Genomic DNA, 15602 nt, shown 5'->3' on the forward strand with positions numbered 1-15602 from the left:
TCTTCCTGTGAAGATAATTATGAAAAAAGAAACCTCTTCTGCTATGTATACTTTTGCAGAATGTATATTTTTATCTTTTTCACCCAGCTTTCGTAGTAACTAATTTAATGCATTTAAGATTGTCACCAATGTAACAACAACCACTGAACCGATGTGGGAGCGTGCAGTGAGGTGTGTGAAACACTCCCAAAAAACATGTGCAACAACCGGGAGAGGTTTGGACCTCCAGGAGTGAGATCCGGACCTCTGTCTTCATTGCACAGCTCACGCTAATCACCAGTGTTGTTACCAGCTGAGGTAAAGGCAATTTGCCACCAGGTCTATTGGCTATAACCGTAGCTAACTCTCAAGGAGCGACGTCACCTCTGAAATTGCTCTTCTACCTGCTACCCTGCTGACCTACACAGGACTCAGAAGTTACTGCTGTCAGCTCCGATACACACGAAGGCCTACTACAGCTATTTTACACACTACAGGTCCCACAGTGCACCAGGAGGCAAATGCTGCCAGAGGATATGCACACCCTCCTATCTATCTATCACCCTCCTATCTATCATACTATCCGAGTGGCTCGCTGGCACCCTTGTGAGTGCCAGGGTGGTGGAAGCTGAGCAAGGAGGGGACCCTGGCTGATCTACACACTCCTGCCTTTGGCAGAGAAAAACCAATTTCTTTTGCTAATGTGGGCTCCCGGTCATTGTCAGAAGATGATAGGGCTAAACCTGCTTGAAACAAGCGCTCTTACTGTCTGAATCACTCAGGAGGAAAGAATTCAGACGCCTCTTGATTTTTCAGTTTTATAAAATCAAACAATAAAATGGTCACGGATTATGTGTGTGTTAAGAAGAAGAAAAAAGGAAACCTTTCATGAACATGAAAATGTTCAGATTAGAAAAGAAAAATGATAGTTCACTGTAAATAGATATGGCCCATATTAAACTAATAGCAATACTTTGACATTTGTTCATACCACCTGGTTGAAGGCTGTAGTCCCTGATTGCTAAGGAGCAGGGCTACGCATTGCTGGTCTTGACAGACACAATCCAACAGCTTTCCCCACCCTCCCGAAACCACTAATGAATTCAGAGCTGTGAAGGAAACTACATCGCTTCAGTCAAGACATTGATTGATTAGTTGCAGGAGGTGTTTAACTGGTACAGAAGGCTGCAGACACTGCAACACTCCAGGACCGGGGTAGAGTAGCCCTGCTACAGAGCTTAATGGAAGGATGAAACTAAAAATGGACCTCTTCTTTCAGGTCTTGCCCTGACATACTGTATAAATTAACCATGGAATGCAGCTTTGCCAGTCCACACAATCCCATACTCTCTTCCTTTGTCTTTGCCTTGTGTGCTGTACCCTCATCTTGGAGCCCTCCTAGCATGACACTGCAGAAACCACATTCCGTGTAATCTCTTTCCTGTGCACTGCTCCGACTATTGTAAACACACCCACATAAATAAAGTGAAAACATATGTCAAAAATAAAAATCCTCCGTATACTGTATAAAAAATTATTAAAACACACATGCAAAATATGCTGTTTTCTTGTTCTGAAGTCACTGAACATTCTTCGGCGGCCACTGTGAATTCGGGTGCTGCTGTGACCAATGAGGGGCTCTCACAGGCGTTACTCCTAGAGAGATGACCAATAAAGGGACTTTCAATCGTTTCACTTCCTGTGATGACGTGATTCCTAAAGAGCAGCAGACTTGGGAGTCGGACAGGAGGTGCATTGCCTTGTGGGTAGTACAGAGTGGTGGAGGTCAAGGCGCTGCGTGCTGCAGGCAGTGGTAGGTAATATTGCATACATGTTGGTTTTGCAACCCCAGAGAACAAGATACATCAGATGAGTTACACAGTACATGCATAAGATTTGTTTTTAAATTACACCTCATATACAGATTGTAAAAAAAGAGGTACTGTCAGTTGAAAATTACTCTGTAAATAAAAAAAGGGAATTTGCTTCCAGCCACTGAACAGGACACAGAAAAGGTCTCCCAGCTTCATCTTCACTCCAGGCCAAAGGTGCTGGTCTCCTCCACAGCAATCAGCAGCTTCTCGTACAGCATAGTGTAGGATGGGTATGGAGGCAGGTCCAAACGATTGAAGCAGGTGTGCGCCCTGAAATAGACAAGCAATATTGCTGAAGCAATGTTTTATGCATTAGATATATTTTCTGCACAGAGAGAGTTGAGTCAGCATGAATCAGTCAGAATCAGCTATTCATTGCTTTTCAAATGCTGTCCCTTCTGAAGGAACGTATCTGAGCTAACCATCCAAAGAGACATTTCTGCTGCACAGACAGCTTACTGTGTTGGTAAGCTTCACAGTGTGTATGCTTAAATGTCACCACAAAGGATGTTCCTTCCAACATTAATGGAGCATAAAAATAATACCCAGGTCTTCCTGCTAATGGTGCAGAAAAAAATCCCACTGTTTTATTTCAGTAAGTAAGTGTTTTAATAAATAGAAAACAAGAAAGGACTCAAATCTGACCCCTTTCAGGACTCCACCAACAATTCTTGGTGAAGATGGTGCAGAATCAGCATTCAAAACTCAGAAATATCTGCTTGAAAAGTAAGAGATAAACATTTCAGAACTATGACCGACAGCAGAAATGAAACCTTCACCAATGTGTGCATTCATTAGAAGGTCTTCTATCACTTTCATAAAGGCTGTGTCTGTACTGTGGTTTAGGCATATAGGCAAATAGCAGAATGCTATTTTTACTTAAGCAGAATATTAACTGCTTGGAACCATCCTCTCTAAAATCATTGACCTTAATCTTCATCTGCCATTTATAAGTAGTTGTGTATAAAGGAGTTGGGGAATTTACCATTAGAGGAGGGATTTACAATACAATCGATTGTATCAAGCAAAACCCTGGAACTGCAACTGTTCTATGCAATTAAATAGAGAAACTGTTTTTTTGAAATTGCTCAAAAAGTCCTTGATAATGCTAAGGTATAGTTTATTTAGAACTTAGAAGCTTTCCATTTGTGTACAACCTTTCTACAGTCTTGCTTAATTTTAAGGACATCATGCTGAAAGAGAGCCTTCAGTAAATGTAATTAATGGAAGATCCCATCTTTTAATTACCAGTTCAAATGTACTAATAACAGGAATAGTTGTGATTTGAAACAGGATATTTGTAGTTGGCTGCATGATTGTGTGTTTTTCCAGGCATTACCTGGGCAGGGAGGTGGCTGGACATCGCTGGCTGTATGTGGGCATTACCTGGCCAGGGAGGTGATTAGAGGTGGCAGTATAAGGTTGTGTTACCTAGGCAGGGAGGTGATTGGGTATGGCAGTGTAAGGGGGTGTTACCTGGGCAGGGAGGTGATTGGGTATGGCAGTTAAGGGGATGTTACCTGGGTAGGGGAGTGACTGCTATAGCAGAGTAAGGGGGCATTACCTGGGCAGGGAGATAAGTGGGTATGATAATGTATGTGGGTGTTACCTGGTTAGAGAATTGATTTGGCATGGCAGTGTAAGGGAGCATTACCTGGGCAGGGAGATGACGGGGCGTGGAGGTGTAAGGGGGCATTAGCTCGGCAGGGAAGTAACTGGGCATGGCCAGGTGTATGTGGGTGTTACCTGGGCAGGGAGGTGATTAGGTATGGCAGTGTAAGGGGGTGTTACCTGGGCAGGAAGGTGATTGGGCATGGCCGGGTGTATGCGGGTGTTACCTGGGCAGGGAGGTGATTGGGCATGGCCGGGTGTATGCGGGTGTTACCTGGCAGGGAGGTGATTGGGCATGGCCGGGTGTATGCGGGTGTTACCTGGGCAGGGAGGTGATTAGGCATGGCCGGGTGTATGTTTGTATTACCTGGCAGGGAGGTGATTGGGCATGGCCGGGTGTATGTTTGTATTACCTGGCAGGGAGGTGATTGGGCATGGCCGGGTGTATGTTTGTATTACCTGGCAGGGAGGTGATTGGGCATGGCCGGGTGTATGCGGGTGTTACCTGGCAGGGAGGTGATTGGGCATGGCCGGGTGTATGTTTGTATTACCTGGGCAGGGAGGTGATCTTGCCCCACTTCTCGATGCAGAAGCGACGCAGGCCGTTGCTCCCGCGCAGGGCGGCGAAGCCCTCGTAGGGCACGCTGGAGGTGCCCGTCACGAACTGCAGCAGCCGCAGCCGCTGCTCGTTATTGAAGCGCTCCACTGCCCCCCAGAACCACCGGATCACGATGTGCCCATCATGGTAGCCTGTGACACCGGCCCGGGGACAGGGAGTGAGGAAAGAGGCAACCCTTAATGCTAATGTCAAAGGTCAAAGGTCAAAAACATGGTGGGGGTGGAGGGAGTGAGGTTTGGGGGGTAGATAATCGACAATCACCAGCCCTTTTTTTCCCATTGGCTGACCTCTTAATGGTGCAATAGAACAGATCTGACCTGTTGTCTATGCTCAAGAACCACAAAAGCGAACCAAAATGCTTTGCAAAGGGTTTGCTCCAAAGAGCAGTCCAAAACTGGAATCTATTGAGTATGTTTAAGGTGCTCTGGACTCCAGCTCCCATAAGCCTCTTTGTTCAATCTCAGAATGTTTTAGGCCATCAGACTGCACAGATTCACTGATATTCGTGAAGTGTATATTGGCTTGGCACAATGAAAGGGAATAACATATGGTTTTATGATCAGCAAATATGTGCAGAATAATATAGCATATGGGCCACAACAAGCATAGGATACGTAATGATAACTACATGAGCTTGAGCGGGAAAAGCCAACTGATGAGCTGAAAATGCAAAAATGCCTGGTTCTGCTATCTGAATCTGTGCAATGAAGCCAGAAAAGGCTGATTAGCCTTAAATCACACTGCTTTCTGTTTGTCCATAGACACCCCAGAATCCTCAGTCAACACAGCTGGACTCTTGGTGAGTCAGGTGCAATTAAACAGCTCCAATTTCACAGATAAATTGTCCAGTAATAACAGGTAATTACATCCTTAGCCATAATGTAAACTAAACAAGGCCTTTGGTGCTGGCACAGAGCTTCTCTCAAGAGCTTAATGATTTAGTGTCACGATATGTGCTCAATCACAGTGCCCTGCCACATCTATCTGTGAGGGTACAGTCAGGGTATTAAGGAATATATTTTTTCCAGTATGACACCCCATAACATTCTATCAAAGTATACATTTACCTCACAATGTTTCTTACAATATACTCATAAAATTACATACAGCACAATAAAGTCAGAATAAATGATAATTTCTTGACATATGGAGTATATTTACGCACACATTGAAAGCGTATTTTCTATATTTCAGCATTACGCAGCCCTGCGTATCCACAGGGCTCCCCTGTCCTGACTCACCTCCTCTGTATTCTGTGTTGTTCCTCCAGTCGTTGAGGTCTATCTCTACGGTTCCGGCGATCACCAGCTCCAGCTCTCTGGCATCAAACACCGAGACGAGGCGGGAATCCACCACCTGGGGGCGACAGAGGAGGGCGTTAGAGCGGCCGTGTCATGCGTACAGATGTGTCCTCGTTTTCACCTTTCGCCTCAAGAAAAACTTAAAACTCGTCTGTTCAAGCTGCATCTGTAGCCTACTTTCCCCCTATGTCTATCTATCCTATTGATTGCTATTTTCAAACAACAAAAAAACCCCACACTAGCCTAGTATCTTAATGGCCTCTAGTCATACCTTACCTTACAAGACCTTGTAAGCCACTCTGGGTAAGAGCATCTGATAATTGATGTGATGTAATGTAATGTAATGTAATGTAATCATTTTTTTATGTTTTACAGTAGTATTGTGTTATTTGTATTTGTAGTTTCAGTGAATCACGTTTTTATCTTTTTTTGTTCAATTTCACATTGCACTGAGCTAGTCATATCACGAACCGTCAAATGCATGATATGAAGAGGAAGGTGCTGATACAGAGGTCTAATTCGAGCACTGTTTGACCGCATTCTCATCAGTTCTGGGCAGGGGTTATACTGCTTTGCGCAGCGGGGCTCTCTCCGTACCTCGTAGAAGCCTCGCACCAGTGCCTCAGTCTGCTGCACCACGCCCCGCTCCACCCTCCACTTCACCATGCGCTCGATGTACTCCTTCTTGTTCTTCTCCGTCACCTGGATGTTAGCCCCGCCCGACTTCAGCTCCCTCTCCGTGACCTGGCACAGGAAGTGACATCAGGGAATGAAAAGGGCTCGCACACTGGCTCACAATGCAGCTGCTTGGAACTACAGCAGGAAGTAAATACCCTGTTGGAACTTCCAGGAAATGTATGGCATTTTCTTTCTGTTCAGCCTCAAGCATGTAGAATGTCCCTAATAAATATGAATGTAGTTTAACACCCTTGGGCCACCCACTCTGTGGGTGCTTAGTAGACCCAGCCAAATTCTGTTCATGGGTTTAATATTCAAGTGCTTATTGTTTTATTTTTACAGAGAACTGAAACTTACTAGATAATCCTGTTAAATAACAGCAGTAATGTCAAATACTCTTATTTTTTCAGAGAATGATACACATTGCCTTTTCACAAAACCTTAATGAATGTTTTCTCAGGGTGTAAATACATAGAAACTTGCATGAGCTTTTGTGCGATCATGTGGAAAACATGTAAACTACGAAACACTATGTGCTTGAAGCGTACCTGACCAAAGACCTCCTCGTTCACGGTGAAGGTGAGGTCCAGAATGTCTGTAATGTCATTGTCCTTCATCCACTGCAGGCTCTGGTGGAACTCCTCATCCAGGTACTCCAGGTCACTGAGGTCGGTCGCTCTGCATGGTAAAATAAGGTGAGGCCACAAGGTACACCCGCTTCAACAGTGGTCTGCACATTGGATGAATCTCAGCTGGCTAACAATGACCTGACACCATTAATTTACCTTACCTTAGGGTATCATTTTACATGTTTTTTTTTCCCCAGGTCTCATTAAGTAGGCATACATACTACCCTCAAATGCATTTAGACTTCTTCAGTGAGAGCCAATAATCCTGTAGGTCCACACAGACTTAGACCTGGTTCGCAGTTTGATGTTAACTTGTGTCTTGAGAACAACAGTCCTTGGTTACAAGGGAGTCAAACACACACACAGCACATGATCACAGATTGCCTACTGCAAGTGGTTTCCATTGTCAGATGGTCTCTGGTGCCATGGTCTCTCATTGTCACTCAGTGTGAGTGTGTCTTTGATATGTTTCCTCTACACCATGGAATCACAAGCCCACACAGTGGCCTCAGATCTCTGCTGTGTTGCTGCTGTATGTTCTTTTTAGGGAGCAATCAGGGGAGTGCGGTGAGAGGTCAGAGGTCAGGGAGCATGCTCACTCACAGCCGTAGGAGGGCCTTATAGAAGGGGCGGGTGAAGAAGGCATCCAGCAGGTACTGGTGGATCAGCGCCAGGCCCAGAATGCGGCCGCTGAATCGGAACCTGGGGGAACACAGAGATAGGAAACAAATAGTTCCTGCTGTGGACAGACATTTTGCTGATATCATGACAGTGAGAAAAAAAACATTTACCTAGTTTGCTAAGACAAAGTTAGCTAAGGTCACCACTGCCAATGAGGAGGCAGTATTCCAGTGATGTGGAGGAAGAGGAAAGAGGAAGGAAAGAGGAAGGACAGCAGTCTAAAATTGACCTAGTTAATTTACATGCAATTCTGTTGCTAAGTCATGCCATCAGTCATGCTCCTTTCCCAACTCCCCAGGTCAGTTTTGTGGTCTCATGTTGATAAATTCACCACATTATGGTCAGAGATTCTAGTTTTTAAGCCTTTTTAAGCACTTGGAACAGAAGTGACACCGTTACACGAGAAGAAGAAATACGAAATGGTAAACAGTTACAGTGGCCTCACACCAAGCAGTAATGTGCAAGCTAAAAGACAGATCCAACTGGAGAGGAAATAAGCTTTCTCAGAACTGGTTTTCAGACGCACGTAGAAGCACTGAATCCAATCACTCCTTTTCCACATTCAGTACACTCACTGTGATGTATTGACCACCAGAGGGTGCTGTCACCAGTGAAGTGACATTCTTTCTCCCTCCTACCCAGCCAGGGGACCAGCAATTAGGTTCTTTTGTTGACCTTAATGTGTAGCTGTGTAGCTCATTCTTTGAATAACCTGACTACTCAGCTGAGTTTTTTAGTTCTGATTTTGGTGGTCTATTTGTTTGAATGTTATTAGTGAATTATCAGAAAAGCTTTGTTGTTGATTTATATTCTGAATTGGTTATTTATGTACCCCCCTTTTAACAGGTAGCATTTCAGTTAGTGTTGAGAGTTCTTTTTGGGGATAATGCGAGAAGCTCAGCTCAGGTCAGGGAAGCAAGAACATGTTGCTCCACATAAAGTTCTAATTTAAGATTTTCATTGTTATTTTTAAGTTTTCTTTTTCTGTCACTGAGAGATTGTTTGTGAAATTGTTTTTCTTTCCTTTTGAAGACATTGGAGTTAAACCATGTGTTGACAAGTTGAAGCCTTGGGAGAACCATCCCCATGCTTCGACTTTGTTTTTACCGGCTTTCTGAGCTAGAAACGTTAAACTTTAACACATGCCACTCTAATTTATAATTATTTATTCTTATGAATGAATACCACCACCAACAAAGATGAGATCCTGCTTTAGCCAATGCCAAGTTTTCAAAAAGCATTCATTTGCTGTGCACTCATTGTAGCAGATACGTGTCATAGTCAGGAAATCCATGCAGCAGTTGATATATAATCCTCCATTTTGTGGTCAGCTGAGGGGAGAAAAAAATGCCTCTTTCTGTCGTCTTCGTCCATCAATGTTTTGACGAGGCAACCCGTTTAACACTCAGCAAACCTGACAGGGAATGTCACTGGAGGAACATGTCTGTCACTGTGGGCTGACACAAACCACCGCTGCTGTTGTCTGGCAACAACGGAGTGACACCCTGACTACCCCCCCAGTAACAAAAAGGCGTACGTGTGGACATACATGTGACCCAGTTGGGCAGGAGTTTGTGAGCGTGGCCGTGTCTGCGAGCAACAGCAGCGCGCTGGCTCCTGGAACACTGCCTCACAGCGTGCAATGCAGGGGGCTCCCAAAAAGGTCAGCGGTTGAGGTGCTCACCTTGAGCACATCCTGAGCGCTACAGCCTGGGGCTCTATGCCATGCCTGGGGCTCTATGCCATGTAAACAGGTGATAATGACCGCAACAGGGCTGGGGATTAGGCTGGGAAGGTCGGCCAGGGTTACCCTGTCTCACTGCTCTCAGGCAGCCTGAGTTTCGTCAAGCGCCTGCAAGTTTCTCCGATGGTGTCAGTGCAGTAGCACCTATCTTCCAATGAGCAGCCACTTCAAGTGTTGTAGGTTGTGTGACCAAGTACTGTGGAAAATAGCCGTTGGCTGAATGTGAGTGTACTACATTTGTCAAGCCTTGGAGCCCCTGCAGACGTGCAGAGGTTGTCTCAGTGAGACGACCCTAGAATACCTTTGGCCATTTCCAATTAGGGGTGCATATGGGGGCAAAAGGCATAAAAAACTAGGGCCCAGTGTCTGACCCCAGCACCCATGCCTTACCACACCTCACTTGTACTCTCCTGTTGGTATAACACGTTTGTGTAACTGGAGGCACGCCAAAAGGAGTTTAATTATGAGGGCTCATTTATGTGCCCAGACAATACATAAACAAGTGACGTTTTTTGTGAGATCAGGCTTAATGTCTGCCATTGTATGAGCAAGAACTTAAGGACTTATTTTTATTATTCAGCAGGTGTATAACTGATATATATATGTTATATTCCTATTGAGTGGACATCCATTGAGTTTATATTCATCTAAATATTTTATATTTATATTTTATATTTAGAATATACAAGCGTATCATTATTACTACTCTAATTACTTTTATGTAATGCAACTTTTCATACCTTTCCAGACAGATTTCTCTTTAGGATACTGGTTCCACAGGTCTTTAAATTGAGATGTTTAGTGAGCTCTGTTGTGATCCTCCAAAAGCTGTTGTGTGTGTCCACACTTTTGCCCTGAGGCATATTTTGGGCATATATAAAAACCATACGAATAAAAAAACGGCCTGCTTTTTTTGGGGCAGGGAGAAAACAGAGCACAAACGGCAGCCGTGACGGTGTAAATCGACTGCCCCAGGCCGCAGGAAGTGCCGGCCAGCTGATTTATTGTCATTGCAGGGCCCTGCTGCTTAATGCAGTGACAGCGTGGATAAGCCCTGGGCCCTCACATTGCTCTCACCACCCTCGCCTCCGGGAGAGGCGGCTGCTCGCTGCCTGAAAGGAGCCTTTATTGGTTTTGGCTTCATCCCATGTCATGGACATAATCCCCCAATCAGACTCTTACAGTCATTTCAGAAAAAAAAGATATGCTTGTGTCTTCTGAATTGTCTGGGTGTTTTTTTTGTACCTGAAGGCTTTCAATGTCACCCACAGGAAAGTAGCTGGGGCTGTGAGGTGTAAAGTCCAAGATAAAAGAAATGAATGTTGGTTTTATAAGTTATAAACGGAACACTGAAAAGGGTTTGAAGGCCTATGGCTGGCTTATATTGAGACCAGAATCTATATGGAGCCTGGTAATCCAGCTGGGATGTGCTCTGGTTCCTCTGCCACATACAGTGTACCTCTCATTTTGGTTGTGACTGGAGCACCAAATATCACAATAACCAATATAATATGAATGTGGGGCGGCAGTGTAGCATAGTGGTTAAGGAGCAGGACTTGTAACTGAAAGGTTGCTGATTTGATTCCCCGCTGGGGCACTGCTGCTGTACCTTTGGGCAAGGTACTTAACCCACAATTGCCTCAGTAAATATCCAGCTGTATAAATGGACAACATTGTGAAAAAACACTTCAACTGATGGAAGTCGCTCTGGATAAGAACGTCTGCTAAATACTAATAATGTAAAAATGAATCCATATGCAGTTTAATTTCAGTGAGTGTTGAACTTGTGAACTGAACTGAACTGAAAAACTAATCTGTGAGAATGTACTAGTACTAATACTATGAAGTGGCTCAGAAGTTAGGCTCAATGTGCTCTTCCCCCACACCAAGTTCCTAATTCATTCATCGTGGAAAGCAAATAAACTACTACAAAGTGCAGAAGAAATGAGAGTGAAGGAGAGAAAGAGAGGGAAAGAGGGAGAGAGAAAAAGAGAGGGAGAGAGAGGAGAAGGCCTCACCATTCCAGATGGTTCTCCACGAAGGTGGACATGGGGCTGATCTGTACGGTGTAGGTGTCGTTGGCGGAGTATTCGAACAGCCCATAATAAGGGTTGAACAGCTCCTGAGACAGCAAGAAGAAGAACTCCCGCGAGGGTCCACTGTAGTCAAGGCTGTGGGGGACAGCAGTAAGATGCGACTCTGATAACCATACAAGCAGGAGAAGCCTTTAGACTGAGAGCCATGTTATATTCATTGGAGTCTCTATTTTGTGTGCCCAGACTTTTTGCCCTGAGGCATATCTTGGACATTCCTTATATAAAAACCATGCAAATAAAAATATGGCCTGGCTTTGGAACAGGGAGAAAACAGAGCACAAACGGCAGCCATGACGGAGGTGTGAGGGCTGTGACAGGCTCATACCCTTCCTCTCCGATGAAGGTGATGTACAGCTTGTTCCTCTGAAGCTCCTTGCGGGAGTAGGCCATGGCCTGGTTGAAGGTTCCCTCCAGCAAGTGGTCTCTGCTAATGATTAGCCTGCAATACAACATAACTCAATCAGCACACCACCGAGCTGGTGAGCCAGCACATGCAAAGGCATTTTAACACCAGAACATGCACTTTATCCAACATTTAAACTAGGTACTTTTTATCCCGTAACCTTTTTAACCTTTTAATGTTTTAAATAACATTAGAATATATTACATTTTCTGTCACAATATTATAAATTAAACATTGACATTTAAAATCATAATTTCAATTATAATTCATAATTTTATATCATATAATATTTACATATATTTCTATACATATAGATAGATAGGATATGATGTGGAAAATCTAAATATGTATGTTAAATATGTAATTATATACTGTTTTTCAACATTCACTACATTTTAAAGAATTTGTAAATATCCAATGTTACCAAATAGGGTTAAATGTCAAAACAACAGATTACTTAAAGACCCCCTTGTTAAAGCTTGGTTACATTTATACATCATAAATGATTTTAAACACCTTAAAATTCTTAAACACTGCTTGCTGCATTCCATCTCCTGTCACTTCAGCCACCAATAACACCAGCGGCCTGGTATATTAGTAATCAGCCAATAGCTTCCAGGTGCCTCCTGTCCTAAAAGGCATCTAGGATCAGCTTCCCCCAGCTGTAATCATTAACTCATCCATTATGTGACAGAAGCTGGAACTGATCCAGGGTCAGCTGGTTGACGGCTGGAAGCCACTGCCTGTCACAGATGCTTTCCTGTGGCTGACACTCACTTGATTTTCCCTGGGCCCTGGCCATAACCCTTGGCCTCCAGCTTCCTGTAGAAGTTGCGGAGCTTGGCCTCAAAGTCTCTGCGGTAGGGAGCAGGGGCTCTGGCCCTCTGTAGGCCTGTCAAAAACAAGCACACATGCTAATGATGATACAACTTATGCACACGCATACTGGATACATATTATACACACATTCACCCACTAGAGATGTGACATGAGACTGGAGATCCCCAGTAGCTCATCTTGAGCACTGGCTGAGCCCTGTGGCCTGGGTTTGATTCTAGCAGTGTCATCAGTCAACAATGACTGGTAGCCCACTGCCAACAAATTGCCTTTGTTCTGCTGGGGAGAGAAGTAGATCTGCTAGGGTTTCCTCATCTCACCACTCTCAAGCACCCAGCAATTCATTAGGTGTGAATTCTATGGATGATGTTCCTCCAGCTAGCAGCCACTTCACTGTGGTGCACTGTGGGAACTGCAGTGTGGAAAAAAGTCATTGGCTGCATGCAAGCTTCACGGACAATTGTGTTCGCCTTGATTCAGCATTCCTGCAGAGGCTAATATGGCAATTCACTTAACATTCTGTTTGTGATTCCAAGCTGGGTTGCACAAACGGTGACAAAAAAAACTAAAAAATGATCCCGACAGAATGCATTCAGCTGGACGTACAATTAACACAGTCAATCAGTGGCTGCACTAAGCTCGTCAAAAATGCTCTGCATCCAATCAAACGCTTGCCCAGTCTTTTATTTTTCAATTTTAAGATAATACAGATAAGCAGATGAGAGACCAATAAAACTGATGAGAAGCAACATTTTTGTGGGTCAAATTCATCAGCAGCAAAACAAAAAAAGAGGCCCATTACTGCTCCCCCGGGGATCCCTTATTAGCTCCTCCAAAATCTCATTTCTATTTGATCTCAAATAGTTTCCACAAGCTCATCCAGTGATTAGGCCGATATTACAATGCTCCCTGTGGAAAAGAGCAGATTTGCACAGCTATCCACATGCTTTAATCTAGGTTCTCTGGGGGCTGTGTGAAGGCCAGTCTTGATAATAATAAAGATATATTCTCTGACTTTCGACTCTTCTCCACTTTTGTTATTCTCCTCCAAGTGTTGCTGGACTCTTTTATCTTTAATGTTTCGCTTGCTTCATCCACATTAGTGGAGTTGTGATGCAGCACCAGAGCCTCTCTTTGGTTTATATCAAAGTCACCCTCCACAACACAGAGATTTAACAACGAGGAAACACGCTTTTCTACTAGATTTGTTTGGGCTGCGCTGGACTTCGCAGACACCCACCTGGGGAGTTCTGAGGAGACGATCCGGGCGAGCAGCGGGGCGAGAAGCTGAACCCGGGGTGGAAGGCCTGGGGTGGGATGTAGGACATGATCTCATCCTCGAACAGACTGGGGGAGAGAGCACAGACAGGGCAAACACACTCACAATCACAGCTCAACTATTCCGGCCCCACAAGAATGTTCGTACCACAGCATCGTCCACACAGCAGTAGGTATGAAGAGGATACAGTTCCCTTGTGCATTCCTAGTAACTAATGCCATCCCAACCAGATTGGATGAAGCCCTTGGAACCTGTGACAGTGCATGTCCACTGTGGTTATCTTGTTCATGTATGATTTTGGAAAATGTAAAAGTTACATTAAAAAAAGTTGATCTGGTAATGCACTGAGCCTAAAAGAGTCCTACCTTAACAGCATAACCAGGTCAGCGTCACATGACAGCTTCTCCACTCCATGGGCTCCCTCTGTTCTGATGTAATGCACCTTCTGTCTGTAGGAACATGAAAACGCACCACATAACCAGAAAATTAGCGAGGCTACCTTTCAGAACCTCTCCTTGTATGGCAATTGATGAATCACAGCAAAGAGCCTTTGGGAAATGTAGTTGAATGTAGAATACATGCCTATCCTGAATGCTCTCTTTAGGATATGTAACAGGATACGTGACAGTATACATGCTATTCGTGCCAGTTTGACTAGTTATTCACAAGCAGTTCTAGAAGAGTCACATGGTAACTATGTGGTAACCTCTATGATATACAGAAGTTGTGTTGAGTTTGAGTAACATGACATGCGTCGAGTAACATGGCATCACCATAAGGACGCGGCCCCTTCTTTCCTCCCTACCTCAGGGCGTGGTTTCTGGACAGGCTTGGCTGCCTCTCCTGCAGCAGCTCGAAGATGTTGGACTGGCGGAGGAAGGCCACGATCCTGTCATTATAGGCTGAAAACACAACATATTCATACTCATTCCTCAGCTGTGGCCTGTTCCTCTCATGAACGTAAATGTGCATCAGTATGTGGTTACACAGAGATAAAAACACAGAGACTCCTTTATGTATTTGGTGTGTTTTTAAATAGGCTAGAGAGAATTATTTAATGCACATTTTTTAGGTTTTTAACAATAATCATATTACATTTCTTAGCCTTTGATAATACAGTATGATTAAATAAAGATATAACCTTTATTTAGTTATTTTAGCTTTTAGTCATTTGACTTCCCTTTGTTTATATAAACTGCTCCACTGCCTCCTTTGTAATGGATTACACAGACTAGCACACTTCAATGCATCACAGTTTCTGTGGCAGTATTGTTTCAGGCTACGTTCATTTCTTTGGTTATATCTTCCATATTTCTTATTTTTGTGCGAGAGAGAAAATGCCTCAGTCTTAGACCATGCATAATTCAAATCATACAGCCAAATTTTGCACAAAGCCGAACTAAACATTGCAGTCTGGCACTTCAATAAATAATCTAGAGCTCCTATCAGACTGGGCACACTGATCAAACACAGTGTGTGACTGTCAGACCTGGGACAGGACAACTCTCAGTATGTTCTGTGCTCTATAGTCCCAGCACACAGATTCCTTAGCGGGATAGGATTTACATGGACAGGTAATGGAGCAAGACCTCAAAATCTATACGGCAGAGTAGCCATCTGCCTTAGAGAACACAAGATCCTGTGCCTGTCCACTGTATGCCCTTACAAAAAAGGTCAGGAAGGAACTGAACGTCATCATATGTAACAGCTATGAAAGAGGTCGGCACCTCCATGAGTGAGATCTAAGCCTCTGTTCTCATCGCACAATTCATTCTAAAAACCAGGTTCATCCTTTATGGAGTATCCAAACACTTCACTATCAGCTAAAATGCTTCACGAATGTCGCTTTGGCTTGTTTTGTTCCAAAGCAA

At 44.0% G+C, this 15602-nt stretch overlaps 1 protein-coding gene across 1 annotated transcript in view; it reads right to left on the bottom strand.

Annotated features, from left to right (window-relative positions):
• Positions 1 to 2011: 2011 nt before the first annotated feature.
• The window catches only part of LOC118771239 (E3 ubiquitin-protein ligase HECW1-like), a 48179-nt gene continuing 34588 nt past the window's right edge, over positions 2012 to 15602 (bottom strand). Inside the window, exons 17-28 of the mRNA XM_036519173.1 lie at positions 14537 to 14633; positions 14097 to 14180; positions 13693 to 13799; positions 12393 to 12507; positions 11538 to 11651; positions 11135 to 11287; positions 7295 to 7393; positions 6611 to 6740; positions 5982 to 6128; positions 5325 to 5439; positions 4016 to 4214; positions 2012 to 2123 (exon numbers count right to left, since the gene is read on the bottom strand). Coding sequence (XP_036375066.1) covers positions 2012 to 2123; positions 4016 to 4214; positions 5325 to 5439; positions 5982 to 6128; positions 6611 to 6740; positions 7295 to 7393; positions 11135 to 11287; positions 11538 to 11651; positions 12393 to 12507; positions 13693 to 13799; positions 14097 to 14180; positions 14537 to 14633 — 1472 coding nt within the window. The remainder of the gene's footprint in view (positions 2124 to 4015; positions 4215 to 5324; positions 5440 to 5981; positions 6129 to 6610; positions 6741 to 7294; positions 7394 to 11134; positions 11288 to 11537; positions 11652 to 12392; positions 12508 to 13692; positions 13800 to 14096; positions 14181 to 14536; positions 14634 to 15602) is intronic.

Source organism: Megalops cyprinoides, chromosome 24 (genome assembly GCF_013368585.1).
Source record: "Megalops cyprinoides isolate fMegCyp1 chromosome 24, fMegCyp1.pri, whole genome shotgun sequence".
Lineage (NCBI taxonomy): Eukaryota > Metazoa > Chordata > Actinopteri > Elopiformes > Megalopidae > Megalops > Megalops cyprinoides.